General features: G+C 41.3%; 1 protein-coding gene across 1 annotated transcript in view; it reads left to right on the plus strand.

Annotated features, from left to right (window-relative positions):
- COL4A4 (collagen type IV alpha 4 chain) overlaps window positions 1–13,751 on the plus strand; it is a 58,948-nt gene extending 45,197 nt beyond the window's left edge. Inside the window, exons 38-47 of the mRNA XM_079315601.1 lie at window positions 997–1,068; window positions 1,865–1,993; window positions 3,784–3,891; window positions 4,383–4,538; window positions 4,997–5,095; window positions 6,806–6,937; window positions 8,921–9,037; window positions 9,755–9,943; window positions 11,723–12,009; window positions 12,607–13,751. Of these exons, the coding sequence (XP_079171727.1) occupies window positions 997–1,068; window positions 1,865–1,993; window positions 3,784–3,891; window positions 4,383–4,538; window positions 4,997–5,095; window positions 6,806–6,937; window positions 8,921–9,037; window positions 9,755–9,943; window positions 11,723–12,009; window positions 12,607–12,870 (1,553 nt within the window). The 3' untranslated portion in view covers window positions 12,871–13,751. The remainder of the gene's footprint in view (window positions 1–996; window positions 1,069–1,864; window positions 1,994–3,783; window positions 3,892–4,382; window positions 4,539–4,996; window positions 5,096–6,805; window positions 6,938–8,920; window positions 9,038–9,754; window positions 9,944–11,722; window positions 12,010–12,606) is intronic.
- The last annotated feature ends 4,734 nt before the right edge of the window (window positions 13,752–18,485 follow it).

Consider the following 18,485-nt stretch of genomic DNA (forward strand, 5'->3'; position numbering starts at 1 on the left):
CTCTTTGAAACCTGTCGCAAATGACCCATCAATTTTGCCAGACTTGTTGCTATCACAGTGACAGACTGCTGTGTGTATTGAGGAAGTGTTTGTTCTCACATTTGATAGTTTATATAACCTAGGAACTAAAAAGCACTGATGACATGGAGATATTTTTACCCTCGACTGTAAACAATAAACACAACCTTAGATTAGCTCAATTTTTTTGAAAATTGATTAAGAAGTGCCATCTATGGTTTTATTTATTGTGTTAAAGCAATTTTTAAAAAGCTCAAATTATAAAGCAAAAATTGTATCTATTACAAACACTCAGCCAATGCTAGTGAACATGACTAGTCCCAGAGCTGCTCTATATACTACCATGTATCACCAGAGGTTTCAATTATAGATTGTCTTCAAAGATTTTGTGCTGCTCAGTTCAAAGAGCTTTAGTAATAAAGTGATGCAAAAAAGCATAGTTTTCTGTGTGAAATCTTCAGGGCCAGAGAAAAGAAGCCAGGTGGAAATTTAGCCTCTTTTTGGTGCAGTTGGGTTAAATTGTAGTTCTGTTTTGAGCAAAAGCTGTAAAGAAGTTCCAGCTTTACAGCTATCCTAGGTACTGTCTGCATTCCCATCAGTGGCCATGAAGTAGTAGCACAGTGAATTTTGGAGTAGCAGTAGCAGTCCAGCCACAGACACAAGGTTCTCTATAGATTAGCCCATAATCTGCTGGCTGCAGGATGGAAGTACCTAAAGGATTAAAAGCTGTGCTTTCTGATTGCTTTGATGTGAAACTGTATTATGACTGCTATTTCTAAACTCTTCACTTTTGCCTTTCCAAAAAGACTGCACTGTAGTGCGACCTCATCTGCAGTTGCCAGTAATCAAATTAAGCAAATGCTCCATCTTGAATCCAGTATGTGTTGTCAGATAAAAAAAAAAAAAAAGGCTTGATTTTTAATTGTGACTGTAGAGGATTGTCGTGGTACCCAGTTATACCTGTGTAACACCTCTCAGGTCTTCCTGGACTGCCTGGACTGGATGGCTTGGATGGACTGAAAGGTCAAAAGGGTTCTGCAGGAGCTCCAGGTAAAGATGAGAAATAACTGGAACACAAAGTCTTCTCCTGCATGACTGAATGTGCAAGGAAAGGTGCATGTTATTTTGATGTTTGCCTTGCCCAGAAGATATCATTAAGGCTCAGACTAAACCTTCAAACAGAATCTACAGTATGCTTAATGGCACACCTGCAGTTATTTGTGGGGAAAACTTTCAAACTTTCATTACTCACATAGTTTTGTTGGAACATTTCAAGGCTGTTTATAAAATTAAAAAGTTCAGAGCAGATGATTCAAAGGAGAGCCAAGTCTTTTTTTTTTTTTCTTAATATATAAAAGATAGAACTAGCAAATTAAAAGGAGACTTGTGAAATCCCAGCTCCATTTAAAGTCTATGGGAGTTGTGCCTCAAACTTAAAGAGAAACATGGATTTCACTCATGTTGATGTATTTGCAAGTTTTAAAAAGTGCTTTTAAAACAGTATTAAAAAACAATGCTTATAATCTATCTAAAGATTACAAATATATGCTGATAGAAAATTAAATGTAAAACCATAGAGTCAGTTTACATTTCATGTTACAGACAATAGTGACACCATATAAAATAACCCCTGAAGAAGAGCATTCAAGCAAAAAGATTACTTTCTTTGAAAGTGATGAATTAGGGCCAGATTCAACAAAGCTCTATCCAGCTTCCAAGAGAGAACCAGAAAAACAGCACTAGGCAGCCCTTGCAAGGAGGAACATCTGCAACTGGTATTTCTGTTCTGCACATCTGTATTTGTACTCGCTGTAAGCTTTATGTACACAATTGTTTTCTTATAAAGGTCAGAGTGAGACAGGGCCCCCAGGATACTCAGGAGAAATTGGACCAAAAGGAGACAGAGGTGAACCTGGATGGCCTGGTATTTCTATTCCAGGCCCCCCTGGAGAAAGGGGATTCCCAGGATTTCCAGGTAAGAAAAGGTTTTTTCCAAAGTGCTGCTCTGCAGAGTTGAAATTAAGCTCATACTTAATTTCTTTTGCTAAAGGTTCTTACTCTGATTAATATGAACATTATTCCGAAGACTCTTTCCCTAAAAACACTTCTGTTGTAACATGCTGATGTTTCCTGAGTAGAGATACAGAGACTCCAGAATTTCTGGTTTATGTTATAGGAAAGAATGAATAGAAAATTATGGACTTGAATAGACTCAGGGAACTGCTAGGTAGGTTGCCAAGTGGAAGAAATTCCTGAAGAAAAAGAGTACAGAAGATCTGGCACTCCCAGAATGATAGTAAATCTATCAACTGTTCTTAGTGCAAGATAGAACTGCTTCACAGGATTGCAATGGTTATTTTAGAGCTTGATGATATAGGAACTGCACAGAAATGAGAAAAAGCAAGTGTTTGAGGAAGGGCCACTGAGAAAGTGAAGAGACTGGACCATCTGTCCTATGAGGAGAGGCTGAGAGAGGGAGAATTACTTTGGCTCCTGAAGAGAAGGCTCAGGGGGAGTTTATTAATGTGTATAAGTAGCTGATGGGAAGGACCTGGAGACAGTTCCTTCATAGTGATATCCAGTGACAGGACAAGAGGGAATGGGCACAAATTGGCATACAGAATATCCTACTTAAATATAAGGAAAAGTTCTATTTTCCCTGTGAAGGAAATTGAACATGGGAACAGGTTGCTGGAGACGTTAGGAAGTGTCTGTCATGGGAGATACTGGAACTCCAGCTGGACAGAGCCTGAGGCAACCTCCTCTAGTGGATCCTGCTTTGAGGGCAGGGTTAGTCTAGGAAGTCTCCAGGGGCCCACTCAAGCCTCTGCAATTCTGTGATTAGAAGTGGCATCAGCTTTATGCTGCCAGACCTTGCCACAGTCACATAACACATGGAAGAAAAATAGCAGGAGGTGAAACCTGGTGAGGTGAATTATTCTAAGATGAAGACACAATCATTTTTCTTAATTGGTTACTAGTCTGTGAACCGAGGGTGTCAACAGAATGGTGCTGCTGGGAAAAAAAAGAGAAGGTTTAATTCTGAGATGTATTAACACTGTTTGCCATAGGTTAGGCAAGGTCTCTGATGGTTGAGAAATAAGAGAAAACTCACCAGAAATTCAATGGAAAGAGGGGGTCAAAAGCAAGACTGAAGGAACTAGATTTGTTTTTTTTTGGAAAAGAGAAGGCAACAGAATGCAGCCCACATGTTAACAAGCTGCAACTGTTCAAAAGTTTTGTATTGAGGATGATAACCTGTAACTCTGTCTGTCACAAGAAAGGACATAAATATTTTATTGTGTAAAAATCCAGATAAAGGATTAGGAAAAAAATGCATTTAAGGCTAGTAAATTCATCTTGTTCACTGAGTTTTTTTAAGAATCTCCCTTTTGCTAGGAACACACTGTGAATACTTACCATGCCCCAGGCAGAATCATTTCATAGTCCCCACTCACCTTACATTGTTACCATTTCTTCCCTTGTTGGAATTCAGGAAAAATGTGGGTATTCGTGGCAATGTGCCAACATGTGATTATGTGTTCTTCAGGTTATATAGATTTTATGGGAAGAATTAAAATTTGAAAAGATAACTGATATTTTCACTTTGACAAGATGGCTCATTAGCCTGGGGACTGTTATGTTTGGTATACAAGTGGGAGCATACATTACCTCCATGACTTCTCATGTCAGCATTCTTTTACATACTAACTTTTGTCTGTAATCTAAAAAAAACCTCAGATTTTTTTAAACATGATCCCTTAGGTAGAAGAGGACCTGTTGGACCCACTGGACCTATGGGAAGATCTCCTGATAGTGCTTCCCCTGGTCCTCCAGGGGATCAAGGATTACCTGGTTTAGATGGAATCAGAGGTATTAAAACAAAAAGTACCAACTTTTATAATGTAAAAAATCCCTGAGACTATTAGGAATAATGGGGTTACTGTCTGTGAAACAATGTATAGAAGTGCATAGGGAATAAAGAAAGCCATCACTACCTCAGTGAATACACAGAGAAGTGAACACCAGGTAGATGAACAGAGCAAGGAGAAAGTGCAGATCTACAGATTAAGCAATTCAGTAATGAATCTGTAACATATAAATATAGAGAAACAGTGTTTCAGTGAATGTACCAATAACTTGCTGCCTCTTCTGCTTGCAGAGAAGTTTAATAACTTTGGGAACTATTCCTAAGATTGTCTTCCTTGGACAAAGGCTAACACTACTATTTCCAGAAACATGCAAGGCCTATCCTACATCCTAAAGAAAACACACACTAGAGTAAAATAAAAACACCCCACCAGCCTAGCATGGTTATTTTTAGATGTTTGTACTTTGTGCAAGAATAAAGTTCTTTTCCATAGGTGATCCTGGGAATCCTGGTCCCCCTGGAGAGACTGTCTTTGTGCGAGGAGATCCAGGTGACAGCGGCATGCAGGGGGCACCGGGTAATCCTGGGCCACGAGGACAGCAGGGAGCCAGGGGCCCTCCAGGGAGCCAGGGAAGAGAAGGCCCAAAGGGTATGCTCAGAGATGTTTTTAACTTCTGTCTGCACTAATGCCCATCCCCTGTGACTGAGCCTTGTGTCCAGTAAAGCATTTGAGTTTTTCAGATAAGCAAACCGTGACTCCCCTTCAGGGGTCTTGAGAAACTATGGAAAATGCAGTTGTTTGAACTAACAGAGTCTCACATCTGTCACCTACCAATACCTTGGGGCTTTCAACAGATTCTTTAGTTTGAAAACAGAAATCTACATACTCATTTCTTTCACACACTGCAGAGAAATCAGATTTACACCAATCACTTCTAATCTCTACAAAAAAAATTACAGCTTTGGGTTTTAAGTCAGATCCAGACCAGGGAAAGAAGAAGAAATGTGCATTTCTTTCTGTGTCACAACAAAGTTGAGGATTCCCAAGCATTTTTTGTTACTCAAGCATCCAGACTGCATTTTACTTTTGTTTGGTTTTATTTTCAGGTCCTATGGGGGTCCACGGCCCACAGGGTCCACCTGGTGCTTTAGGACAACCAGGAGACCAAGGTTTTCCAGGAAGACCTGGTCCCAGAGGTCCCACAGGTACTTAATGAACCTATTACTCAGTCATTCAACTGCAACTGTGATCCCTCTATTCATATATAATCATACTAATGTTAATTTGCATGCAAATAATTTAAAAAATCTCAGGAAAAAGACCCCTGCAGTTGCCAACTTAAATGATTTCTCATTTGATTAAAAATTTCTGAACTATTTGTTTCTAATGTCATCTCATGTAAGTGATTTCAGTTCTCATTCCATTCTTTACTCTAATTTACATGCCTGAAACTTGCTTCCACCTGCACCTCAATGGCCACAATCTGCTTTCCATTTTTCAAATCCTTCAGGTTTCATAGGTAAGTTACTGACTTTTGATTATTGTTCTTTTCACGGGACCTCCATTATGTATAGAAACATTCAGCTCTTATTAGAAGGTATCCTTGATGTGGTTTCTAGGAATAGTAGGTACTGCTAGCAGGACATAGTTCTAATACATATTTCACATAAACAGCACCAATGTCATGAGGATACTCTGCTGAGAACTCTCATGCTAGGATGTCAGTTCGACTTCTGAAACACTTGTTTCTAGTTCTTATTTGGGTTTTTTTTGTTTTCATACAACATGCTTTCTAACCAAAATCATAGCAAAAGCTTGAAGATTACTACAAACACTGAACTCTCTGTTTGACTAAATGCTGATCCAAAATGCAAACAGGCAAAAGCTGCCAGTAACTTCCAATATATCAAATGTGACTATTATTTTTTATTATGTATTATAATTACTTCAAAAGGCTGTTATGTGCCAGCGTTTTTAGCCTGCCTATTGATGGTTTTGCAGAACCAAAATAGGCAAAATACTGCAAAATTTTCCATGTGCTAAGGTGTTTACACTGAAGCTGGGTAGGTAGAGTTTAGGCTTTAACTCAGATCAGTTTGGGGCACATTAAGACATAAAATATGTGAAACATAGAATCTTTGAATTGTTTAAGTTGGAAAAGCCCTTCAAGATATCAAATCCCACCATTAACCCAGCACTGCCAAGGCCATCTCTCCACCATGTCCCCAAGTGCCCCATCTAGACATCTTCTCAATACCTGCAGGGATGGTGACACCACCACTTCCCTAGGCAGCCTGTTCCAGGGCTTGATAACCCTTCCCATGAAGATATATTTCCTAATTCCAGTATAATTCTCCCTTGAGGAAACTTAAGGCCATTTCCTCTTGTTACTTGGTAGAAGAGACTCTCTACAGGCTCCTTTCAAGTAACTCTAATAGAGCAATAAGGTCCCTCCTGACCCTCCTCCAGACTAAATACCCTCAGCTCCCTCAGCTGCTCCTCACCAGAATTGTGCTCCAGACCCTTCCCAGCTCCACTGCCTCTCTCTGGACACACTCCAGCACCTCAATGTCTTTCTGGGAGTGAGAAGCCCAAAACTGAATACAGGATTCATGGTGCAGCCTCACCAGCACTGAGCACAGGAACAGTCACTGCCCTGGTCCTGCTGGCCACAGGCCAGGATATCATTGGCCTTCTTGCCCACCTGGGCAAAGATCATATATCAGCTAACATACACTTGCTAACACTAGCTTGCCACGATGTTAATACTCAAATTAAAAGCAGTAGGACTCAATAATTCAAGATTTTAAAGTACTTCAAGTATACTCTTGAAGACCTAAATCAGCTAACATTTGAGTTTTTGCATGGGAGATATTAGCCAGTCTTGCAATTCACTTTCGCATTACACATTCCAGGTGACCCTGGTGAACCAGGAAAACTAGATGATTCATGCCCTAAAATCCCAGGGCCTCCTGGGGAAGCAGGACAAAGAGGAGAGGATGGCTCTGCAGGATTACCAGGGCCAATAGGCCACCCTGGACCCCAAGGTAAGTTCATGTTTTGAAAGCTTAGAAGTTCTCAGCCATTTAGAAAACAAGTTGAAAAGGGTCAGTGTCAGAGTTACTTCTCTGTTTTACCCTCTCTTTTCTCCTTAAACACTTACTAACAGTCTCCAGAAACACATAGTGGGCTGCTTAATGCTGAGAATAAATGTATCTGAACCAGGCTGTTTGAGCCTGCCTGCCCTGCATTCCCATTTCCTAGGCCAGGCAGGGCAAAAGCATAAGGCACTGTTGAGGAAAAAAAAGTTCTTCAAGTGGTATTTTTCCTTTTTCCCCACCAAATTATAAAACAATGCCTCAAATCATCCCTGTGGTTTAGGCCTATCTGGAGGATGTTTAAAATATGCAGGCTTTAAAATCTAGCAGAAATGAATCCCAAAGCCCTAAAAGGACTGAAGTCAGAGAAGTAGCTACAACAGAGGTCTTTATCTGCTACAACATGAAAAAGTTACCACCAAAGAAAACTGACCAAAGAGGTCTTAAGAGGATGTGATGAAAGTCCGAAATGTTCTTTTGACAGATTAAAAGAAAACAAGGGTGATGCTGGTACTGGTGATCCCAAAAGAGAGGCCACCTTCATGGAAACACAGCATAGGCTGTAGTCTGCACAGTATCTTCAGTTTAGATGGTGAAATCCCTTGTGTGGTTTAGGTATTTCCTACTTGGGAAAACAAAGTTTGTTGTGTTGGCTGCTCCAGTTTGTCCAGAGGAAAAAAAATCCGTAATTATCTCCCAAGAGATTCCCTGCAGCAGTCATTCCTATCATGAAAGGAAACAATGCAGTTGTCAGTTAACTCTCTAGGATCTTAGTTGATTTGCCAGCTAAAAGGGGTTTCTGGGGTTACACAGCTGCATTTCCATTGTATACGTCATTAAGGGTTTCTGTAAAACTAGGTGATACTGTGATATGCACATTTACAGTGGGTTTATGAAAGAAATAAAGAAATAGTAATGCTTTTTCCTTCATTAATATAGAAGAATTCAATTTTTTTCCTGGCTTGGAAAGCAAACTAGAAGTTTTACTGGTGAAAGCAATGGATTTTATTAAAACCCCTGAATGCTTAAGCTTTGGCAGAATAACTCTGCAACCAACATAGAAAAGCTGTTAATTTTTTTAACTGGTTCAGACCTTCGGAGTAAAAAGCAACAGGGGAAAGCTTGAATGTTGCAAGACAACCTTGAATTACTTAGTCTGCAGGTTAAATAAAAGTATGCAAGGAATGAAACACCATTACTGAGAAACAACTGTGGTGGGTGCCAGAGAAATACCCTCATCTGAAACCTGTTTTTTTTCATAAGGAGAAAACCATTTCTAAGTGCAACAATACCTGATAAGTGTTACTTAGTTCAATTCAGATTATGTTTTAAGTAGCCAGTGAACAGGCTCATAATTATCTGCACCCTACATGAGATGTATCTTTTACTGTCAGGCCACACCTTTCCTGCTAATGTATAAAATGCATGGACATGTGAGAAATATAAAAAGGTGAGGCCATCAGGAGCCTATAAATACCCAATTCTGCAGTTCCTCCCTGATCTCTAAGTACTCCAATACATCCAATACCTCAAAGGGAGGTCACTTTGCTTTCAAAGACTTTGGTGAATGGGGTTCTCAAAGCTAACAGCTTGGCTTGCCTCAGGAGGAGTTACTACTCATTCCATGGTACGAATCCTGATGGCAATTCTGCACAAGGCTTGCATGGGGAGCACTTTGATTTAAACTGTAAATCACACAAGATCTCTGGAGAGGATGGAAAACCTTATCAGGAGGTGCTGTTCCTAAATCATGTCTCAGAGCTACTGCTATAGTCACGGGGTGAATAAGTGGTGAAGATAACTCCCAGCAGAAGCAGTTCTGCACCTCCCTGTCCCAGTGTCCATTTTTCTGGCTGGCCCTTTGTGTTTGCACAATGCAGAACCTTGAATGCAGCCCTATGAAGGAAAAGCACATACTTCGTATTTATCTAGGCATGAAAGGTGAAGAAGGATCATGTGGCCTGCCAGGTCAGGATGGGTTACCTGGGGCACCTGGACCACCAGGGGACCAAGGGAGCCGAGGAGAGCAAGGATATGCTGGGCCACAAGGTAAGAATGGAGCAGGACTTCTGGGGGACATGTGTGACATGATACAGGGATTCAGTTTTCCCTCTGCTCCCCCAGTTTCCCCATGGATACATCCACCTCTAGCCTGAGATTCCATGACACCTCTTGCCCCCTCTCAGTTCAAGCACTGACAGTGACATTTGTGAATTACTTCATAACAAAACCTGTTGGAAGAAAATTTATCTCAGCATTCAGTGTTTAGCAGAAAGACAATTAAGCACCTATGCTCAGGTGGCATATATCAATAGGCATGCATCTCTGAGCCAGGGCTAATGGGGCAACTGTCTGGCAGTAATTAAAGCTGTATTTTAACTGTGACTGCTCTCTAAAAAATTAAGTGCTTAATACCTATGTGGGCAAGGGGCATTGACTGTTACTGCAAGGATTCAAATTCAGTCCAGACATGCTGTTCATCCTAGTGAGTAAATCTGGGAAATCATTGCCCACTTCATTTCTTAATCCATACAGCACAAGACAGAGGCACAATAGAAAAGCCAAGTGCCAAGCATTCAGTAGTAATCTAGTTCATTTCTCTCCCAGAAGAAGGATAACAGAAGTCTACTTGTGTCTTTATTGCCTATGACAGCCTTGAAGTTGTAGTATATTCAACTAGGATCTTCTTACTGAACATTTAACATGCAGCTGGTGTGAACTTTTACTGTATGTTATACAAGTACATTTCTTTTACCTTTCTCCAAGGCCCACCTGGCCAGACTGGTGTCCCAGGACAACCAGGCCCCCAAATTAGATCTGCAAGTGGATTCTTGCTCGTCCTGCACAGTCAGTCAGACAGAGAACCACTCTGCCCACAGGGGATGCCAAAGTTATGGACTGGCTATAGTCTGCTGTACCTGGAAGGACAAGAGAAAGCCCACAATCAAGATCTTGGTATGTATTGTACATAATTGCTCTCCAGCCAAGGGATAGTACTGTATTATCTGTACAAGGAAAGACAAGTCACACTGAGCAAGCTATAGAACTGTCAGTTATTATATGGACTCATAACTAATTTACACTGATGATAATGAACTTGGTTATGCTGCCCTGTTGTCACCCATTTAAAATGGGTTTCTGCTGCTCTGCAACTGAATAGAAAAGTATTTCTGAGTAATTTTTACTTGAAGTTGGAGAGATAAGTGGTTTATTTCACTTATCCCAGCTCATTTTAGGCTGTCTTTGAAGTCACTGGAGAGATTTTCCTAGGTCAGAAATCTCATTTGGCCACTCTGAAATAACTCCCTGGAGGATCTGTTCCTTTTCTACTGTAGATACAGCTTGGGAAAGAGCTGGTTAAGTTGGGTAACTATAAATTGGACAGTATAAGTAAGCTTTACAAGTAAATTATGCATCATGTGCACAGCAGAATCCTGTGCTCTTCAGAGTCAGAAGCTAATACTTTCTGGAAAAGCCAAAGCCAAATTTCTTCCAGAGACAGCTCCTTTAGGTGTCTTGGGTCATCTCTTCCCTGTCTTGTACAATTCTGACTAAAATTAGATGTCTAAATAAACTGCCTGAGGAACTGATTGGTGGCAATTTGCACAGAAAAAAAATCCTAAATTCTTGTTGACTTGTTATACAAGAGTCAGAGAAGTCTCTGAGGAGGAAAGATCAAGAACCTAATAAGCTGAACAAAAAAGAAGTGTTTAAAAGAGCAATAAAATGAGTTATTTTTAGAATAGCAGTGATGATTTAGAATGTTTTCACTATTGTGTCTTTGGCATTCCCCAGGAGAGCCAGTTACTAACAGAATGCCTCTATAACAGCAGTGAAAATAAGATTCAGAGAAAACAGAGTCCTTGTCTCCTGTGTGATTTTGCAGGCATTTTTCCTACTTAGGCTGCTCCAGATCCTTTGTTAGTCCTGGAATGGAATATTATCAGTGATAAACAAAACTGGCTTCTGTACAGAATGCCACATGTCTTTAATGAAGGTATTTGGGTTTGGGTGCATTACAGAAATAACACTTCACACAGCAGGTTCAAGGCAGAACTTTGTGCAGTGATTATTACCAACTAAATAGGCCATCATGAAACTGTTCTAAATTCAGTTCTGGAAAAAGTTCACCACAGAAGTATGCACTGGTCACTTCTTGTTTCCCACTGATGTCTGCCTGATGAGACTTTTGCAGGATTGGCTCTGCAAAATCCCTCAATCCTTTTATTTCACTTTGGGAGTCTGTAAAACCTTTCTGGAAGGCAGTAGGACAGCTGCTGAGATTTCAGCTTAATGCACTGCTAGCAACGGCTTGTCATACTTTACAAAAATGTTTCTATTTATCAGCATTGTCATTTGCTTTCTCACTGCTCCTAATGAGTTTGTAAATAGCTGATCTCCTTTTAAACCAGCCACCACCTCTTGCCTAATTTATTTTTCAGTGTTAGCACAGCTAAGAAATTTGTTATCATAACTGTTTCTCATGGTGACAAACTACATCATGTTTAAATATCAGATTGACACAATTAAATATTGCTGGTTAAAGGAAGATACTTACTTTTAACAGGTCTCTGCTTTTCATGTAGACGTTTTGGTAAAGGGCTCGGGAGGTTTCACATCTGTGGATTACCTAAGTCCTGCTAAAATACATAGTTTTATAGCAACATTGGCCAGAATACCATCTTCATCTTACCTAGGAAGTGTAATAAGTGGCACCACTTGCTGTTATTTCAGGGCTGGCAGGATCCTGCCTGCCTGTGTTCAGCACCATGCCATTTGCCTACTGCAACATCAACCAGGTGTGTTACTACGCCAGCCGCAATGACAAGTCCTACTGGCTGTCCAGCGCCGCGCCGCTGCCCACGGCGCCGCTGCCCGAGGAGGAGATCCAGCCCTACATCAGCAGGTGTGCCGTGTGCGAGGCCCCGGCACAGGCAGTGGCACTGCACAGCCAGGACCAGTCCATTCCTCCCTGCCCACCCAACTGGAGGAGCCTTTGGATAGGGTACTCTTTCCTGATGGTAAGGAAGTGGGTGCGTGATTATATAGAGATGCTTCTTTCATCCAGCTTGCGTATTCTAAAGGTTCAAGGATTTTCAGCTCTGAAAAGTAAATTATTCAATGTCTAGCAAACATTAAAGAGGAAAATTCACAAGAAACAAATTGCAGAACCTGGCTGTAGCTACATATATTGTACTCAGAGACTTAAGATACATATTTCCTAAAATTACAAAGGTTTTGCCTCCTTGTCTATAATAAACAATGGAATTTTCATGTATAAAGACATAATTTTCAGGATTAGAACTCCAGGTCTTTTTAATGCCATCCTCAAGTTACGTTTGCAGCAGTTTTGGATAACAGCATCGTTCTGAATCAACCCAGACTACTCCTTCCTTCAGTTTGATAAATACCTGAAAATTAAGTGGCCAGCTCTAGACTTTGAGATAAATTTATTACAGAGCAAATCAAGATTTTTTTTCCAGCAAAAGAAGCTTACTCCAATTTAAAATTACAAAAAACAGCACAGTTAAAATCAAGTAGGGGGAAAAAAAGACAGATGAACATAATTTACCTATTTTTCATGCACAGTTACCAAGTTGTCTCTTTGTTCTTTGCAGCACACTGGATCTGGTGACCAGGGAGGTGGACAGTCCCTTATGTCACCCGGAAGCTGCCTGGAAGACTTCAGATCAGCACCATTCATTGAGTGCCAGGGCCAGCGGGGAACGTGTCAGTTCTTTGCTAATGAATACAGTTTCTGGCTGACCACTGTGATGCCTGAGCTGCAGTTTGCATCAGCCCCCCTGTCAGGGACTCTTAAAGAAGGACAAGAGCAGAGGAAGAAAATCAGTAGATGCCAGGTATGCCTGAAGCATGGCTAAGGAGCAAACCAAAAGCAGTAAAAGAGGCTTGTGGGAGGATGAGCAACGTGCTAAAAGTTTAAACAGCCACTCATGTTTGCATCTGTGTGCAAGTGTGCAGCACTGTTCTCTTTGTTGGAATGGAAAACTCAAAGATGAGGGATCTGTTTAGCCTCATCCACCCATGTACACACATAGGCTGTAAAATCTCGTGTAAAATAATTAATTAAGCAATACAAAACTCTGTCCCATTGGAGTCCACTTCTGTAAAGTACAGGGAAAAGGTGAGATTGGAGGATTGAGTCAAGCTAGGAAGACCAAGGGCACCATATATGTTGTGCAAGAGAGTGGATTTCTTGTTAGAAATGGCATTTACAGCAGAAAGAATATGTGCATTTACATGGCCTATTAAAAATATTTATCTATACCAATAGAAATGTGCAAACATACAAGTGTCAAAGCCCTGTAGCTGATTTTCCCAAGCTAAAGAAACTTTGCACTTGCTGTTTCCGAGGGAAGGGAAAAATGTAATTGTTAAAAAATAATCTAATAATAAAAATAATGAAGATCAAAGTCTTTTACCACTGCAGTACTGAACCACACTCTAAAAGAACTGTTAATCGGGCTTTCATAAGCAACAAAAAGCTCCAAATCCATTTAACAGCAGATTATGTAAGAAAATAAAATTAACTGAGATAACAAATCCTTAAAAACCTGTATTTATATTTACAATTAATTTCTAAGAGCAGTTACATTAAATTATTAAACTCTAATCCAAGTTGCTGAAGAAACAAAGCAATTTCTAATATTAAAAGAAACAGTGACATGGTGATAAAATGGGAAAACTTATCTAAGTGATGAATATAAGCAGTGTTAGGACAATAAATTGTGTTAATTTTTTACTTCTTTGTTTCTAAATACACCACAAAAAAACCAAAAACCATCACCATTAAGATCTTTATGGAATGACAGCTCTGAAGACCCTTTTTATATTTTAAAAAAATGTTCATATCCTAAAGCACTAATCACCTTCTGAAAAAATGAAAATATATTTGTACCTATTTCATTCATCTGTAAAACCAGAACTATTCCATGGTTCTATATCATGGGGAAACGTCTGAAAACACAGAGTGCAAATGGAGAATCCATCATGTGCAGAACAGCCACAAATGCTCCTTCTACCACTTAAATAAGCTACATTTTACTAGAATGGAATCAGATGCTTTTTCCAGCATTTTTCTTTTCTATTTGTGTTCAGTGAGGTGCCCCCAGCAAAAGGATTTTCAAGGAAACTGCCATCCTCATCCAAGGGTTCTAATTCAAAGCAAACTCTCTCTGAAGCCATCACGAGTACAACAGGCTGATCAGCCAATTTAAAAGCTGGATACACAAACTCAAAGAGCAGGAAACACAGACATTCCAGGCTCAGTCAGAGGAAAATAAAACAGACAGAGGATAAGTCCAGTCAAGTGTAAATACATCTGACTGTGCAACTTCCTCCTGACACAACCAACCAAACCTCTCTGATGTGCTGTGCTTACATGGGGGTCAACTGACTCTGCCCTGGCACTGGGCAGGGGTTAGGAGCCCTCCTGGGGCATGTGCCATTCTCACCTGTGCCAGAGAACATTTCCCTCTAGTCCTGTGCCTGCTGGGACAGAGCACACCTTGGGATCCTGACTGCACATGTCAGATCTGACACTGGAGCAGGGCCCAATCCCTGCCACTGATTTGGAATTCCATCCCCTCCTGGTCCAGGCAACATCCCACGAGCAGGGGAGAGCAGCTCTCCAGTCTGACATAAACCCCAAAGCCTCGACTCCGAGGTGCTGAACAGCTCAGCAGCTTCCTGCAGGAAGAAAGCAGAGGGTGCAGAGGAGCACCAGTGCTCAGGCCACCTGTTCTCCAAGGTGTGCAAGCTGTGTTTCCAAAAAGGTCTCAGCTAAAGTCCCATGGGGCTGGAAGCTGCAGCTGCTCAGCCACAGCAACCAACACCCAGTGCCTCAGGTGATGCCCCATTTCCTGAGTGGATTTAGCTGATTCCATATGAGGTCTCCTTTATGAGCCTCACCTGACAGTGCTCACCAGCTCCTCCTTCACTCATCTGCAGCCTCTTTCCAGGTGAGAAACTCTGGAGAGGGGCTGTGGCTTTCCTGGAAAGCAAAGTGGGACTTTTGCTATAAACTGCACTGAGGTAAACAATAAGCAAAACTCTATATACTGTGTTACTGCAAACTGAGTCATAGGGAAAAGGTGAAAACAAGGGGATAAAAAGGGGCTTTGGAATTGCACCTGTGTCCACCTAACTTGAACAAATGCACCAAAATTTAAAATATCAGCAAAAAGTCTCACCAATAATTTAAATAGGCCATTTCACAGCATTTTAGCATGTTGCTCTTTTGTTTGCTTTAAAAACATCACACAAACCCCTCATTTTTGTGTATCATTTTGATACAGAGTTTTTGCAAGTGCCAGTTCCATTTTACTATGGTCTGTAAGAACCTATATAGGAAATGTATTTTTAGGCTACTACTGAGAGGTCAGATATTTCATAAGCGTGTAAATCCCTTTTCCATGCTCCATAAGGCATTTGTCAAAAATATTTTACTAATTCAAAACAAAATTGCAGATAAATTGCTTAGTATTACACAGCAAGTACAATAGATCAAAGTATAAAGCAGCAGATGCTTTAACTCTGCAATCATGTGTCCAGTGACTATAAGCAGAAAAATAATTGGTAAGTTATTTATAGAGAACCTATTAATGAAATTAAGTGTGAAAAGACATTGCTGAAACTGTTAAGACTAAAAGCACTCCTAAAAGCAATGGCCTTGTGCTGGCCCTTGAAGTCCAAATTACCCTTACTATTGCATTCCATAGAGTTTGGATCTTCTGTAAGCCCGGTCAAGAAGCAAATTTTATCCTCAACAGCAGGCAAGATATTAAGAGCAACACAGACAATGATGCTGGCTGCACTTGGAGGTCACTGAAATTGGAGCCATTTAGGGTGAACTGCCCTGAAATTAAATTCAGAACCAGTGATTTCCAATGAGATTTGCTTGCCCATCACCCTGGCAAACCATGGCCAGGACAGGGAAGGTCCTGGTTCTAACTCAAGGCAAATCCTGGGGGCAGGTGGCAAATTCCTCTAGAGGATAAGTGGAAGAAAAACACTGCATGGCCTGAAACCTGATATGCTCACTAGAAATGTGGCTATTTCTGCTTCATTTGATGTTTTTCATTACAAGGAAGGAGATGCACAAGCCCAGTACTGAAAATGTCTCTTGAATGTCATCCTTTGGTGTATAGAGGGCATGTCAAAAGGGAGAGGCAAAAGCAAAACTTGAAACAGGTATCACTCATTTTATCATAATGGTGCTATGCTGTAAATATGGTATTTTTAAAGAGTGCTTCAAATTCATCTGTGTACAACATAGCTGCTGGATTTGGAGTCCACAATCCACATGCATAGAACAGGTATCAGAATGAGAGCTCAGCAAAGATGCTTCAGCTCCAGACAGAGGTGGTGCTTGGCTGGGGGTGTGAGCTGACACATCCTACAGAAGCAGCCCAGGGGCCATGGCCAGGCCTTGCTGTGAGCTGTCAAGGGTGGGGAGCTGGCCCTGGCTGGCAGCCACACATCTGCCCTGCTGCTTCACCCCCCAGCAGGACAGGAGAGAAAACAGGAGGAAACTCATTGGTCGGAATATAGATGGGGAAATCACTTACCAAGTACTGTTGGGGGCTAAACAGACTCAGCTCAGGGAATTCAATTTATTATTTTGGGGAAAAAGCTGACAAACCTTAACATAACTTTGCTCCAAGTTTCCTAGGGTCAACTCACTCCAGGCCTTGCTCTGCTCCCTTGTGCAGTCAGTCCCTTCAGTGAGGCAGGAGGCAGCCAGAAGCTTCTTGGAGTGGGTGTTCCAGGTACAAAGTGGCTTCTCTGTGCTGCACCTTCTTTCTCACTCTCCTGTGCTCTGACATTATTCTTCCTGGGCTGCAGCCCTTTTGTGGGAGTACCTGCACTGGCATGTGTCATTCCCAGAATCACATTATTATGTGCAACATAATAAGAATAATAATTCTTCTGCAGTAAACTCTTAACCAAAAAAACCTCTTTCCTACTTTGACTGGTTCATGATCACTAGAGGAAAACAAAAGTAGTATCAAACAGTCAAACCCCAGAATTCCTACACTCCTTACATTTTTTGCCTTTATTTCAGGCAAATTAAGCAAACCTTTTATCCATTAACCATGCAGCTCACTTGTTTGAAAAATAATCCTCCTAAAGCTTTAAAGTACAGCCTGGAGCACACTGAATGTGCTCTGCACCACACCTGCTCTGGGCACACAGGGCCAGCCTGCAGGGACAGAGCTAGTGCTCCAGCACAACATGTGGGACCACACAAGCTGCCCTGAGCAATGCTCTGCCTTGTACCACCATCCAGATTCAGAACAGCCACAGCCATCTGGGAGTTTGTTTCTGCTATTCCACACGGCCGCTTCAGACCGACTGACTCCCGGCCCGGGCTCACAAGCAATGCTTCAGTAACTTGTCACTCCACTCAGTGGCCATCCACAGACAAATGCTGCACAGATCAGGACTTCTGTTCTAAGGCTTGACTTGCATTAGAACTGAGCGAGACCGAAAACAACCAGCCAAGGCCATGGGGAGGAGCTGTAATGGGGAACAGTTGTTTGCAAGAAAAAGGATCTCTCCAAGGCCAGCTGTGGAAGCACAGTCAGGCAAGGACAGAGCCCATCCGTCTTCAAAACAAAACAAAAAATCTGTCAGCTCTGGTAAGAACTTTCCAGCAGGTGAAGCAATTGCTTCATCAAACTGGGGATCTATTTCATGACTGGATCTGATTTCAGAAATCAGCATTTTAAACTGACCAAACAACAAAAACAGCTGCTGAAATTCTGCCACCTGAACCATCTGGAAGACTAGCCAGGTGGAGAAAAAAAATCCCCAGCAACACTCCAACAGATGCTGCTCCATATTCATATTTAGCAGCTTTCCCCTTTCCTAGTCGCTTCATCCAGATGTTCCAGAAGGTACTGGAAGTTCAATTAGAGGTAACATTTTACAAGTGCAAAGTAAAAACAACTCCATATTTATCATTCTGGAGTGAACCTGTCCAACAAACAGCTCCTCCATGTGAAGCAGCTCACACACCTCACAGCACAGCTCACCTTGTGCTTGACCACACACTGTCCCATTGCTTCACAAAAGACAGCCTTGAGCTTCATGGGATTTGAAATTCCACATATTTAAATGTTTTCCACAGATTCACTGAAGTAGAAATGCAGAACATGTGAGACAAAATCCTGACCAAGTTCTAAAGAAGACCTGCAGTAAGGTACCACCCTACAGACTCTCTGTTGTGTCCCTGTGTGTTACTCCTGGTTGGTTTATAGCAAGATTGGGAATGAAGCACTCAAGTCCCAAACTGACATCAGGTTCAGCTTGGCAAGTTTCAGTATACAGGAAAACAAGAACTTTTCTACTATTTAGTCTTCCATGCACATGACAAACACCACTCCAAAGGAGTGCTTTCATTGAAGTGAAGATTAAACTCTGTCATAGAAAATCAATAAAATCCTGATGGGAAGTAAAAAATTAAGAATGG

Source organism: Erithacus rubecula (assembly GCF_903797595.1).
Source record: "Erithacus rubecula genome assembly, chromosome: 11".
NCBI lineage: Eukaryota > Metazoa > Chordata > Aves > Passeriformes > Muscicapidae > Erithacus > Erithacus rubecula.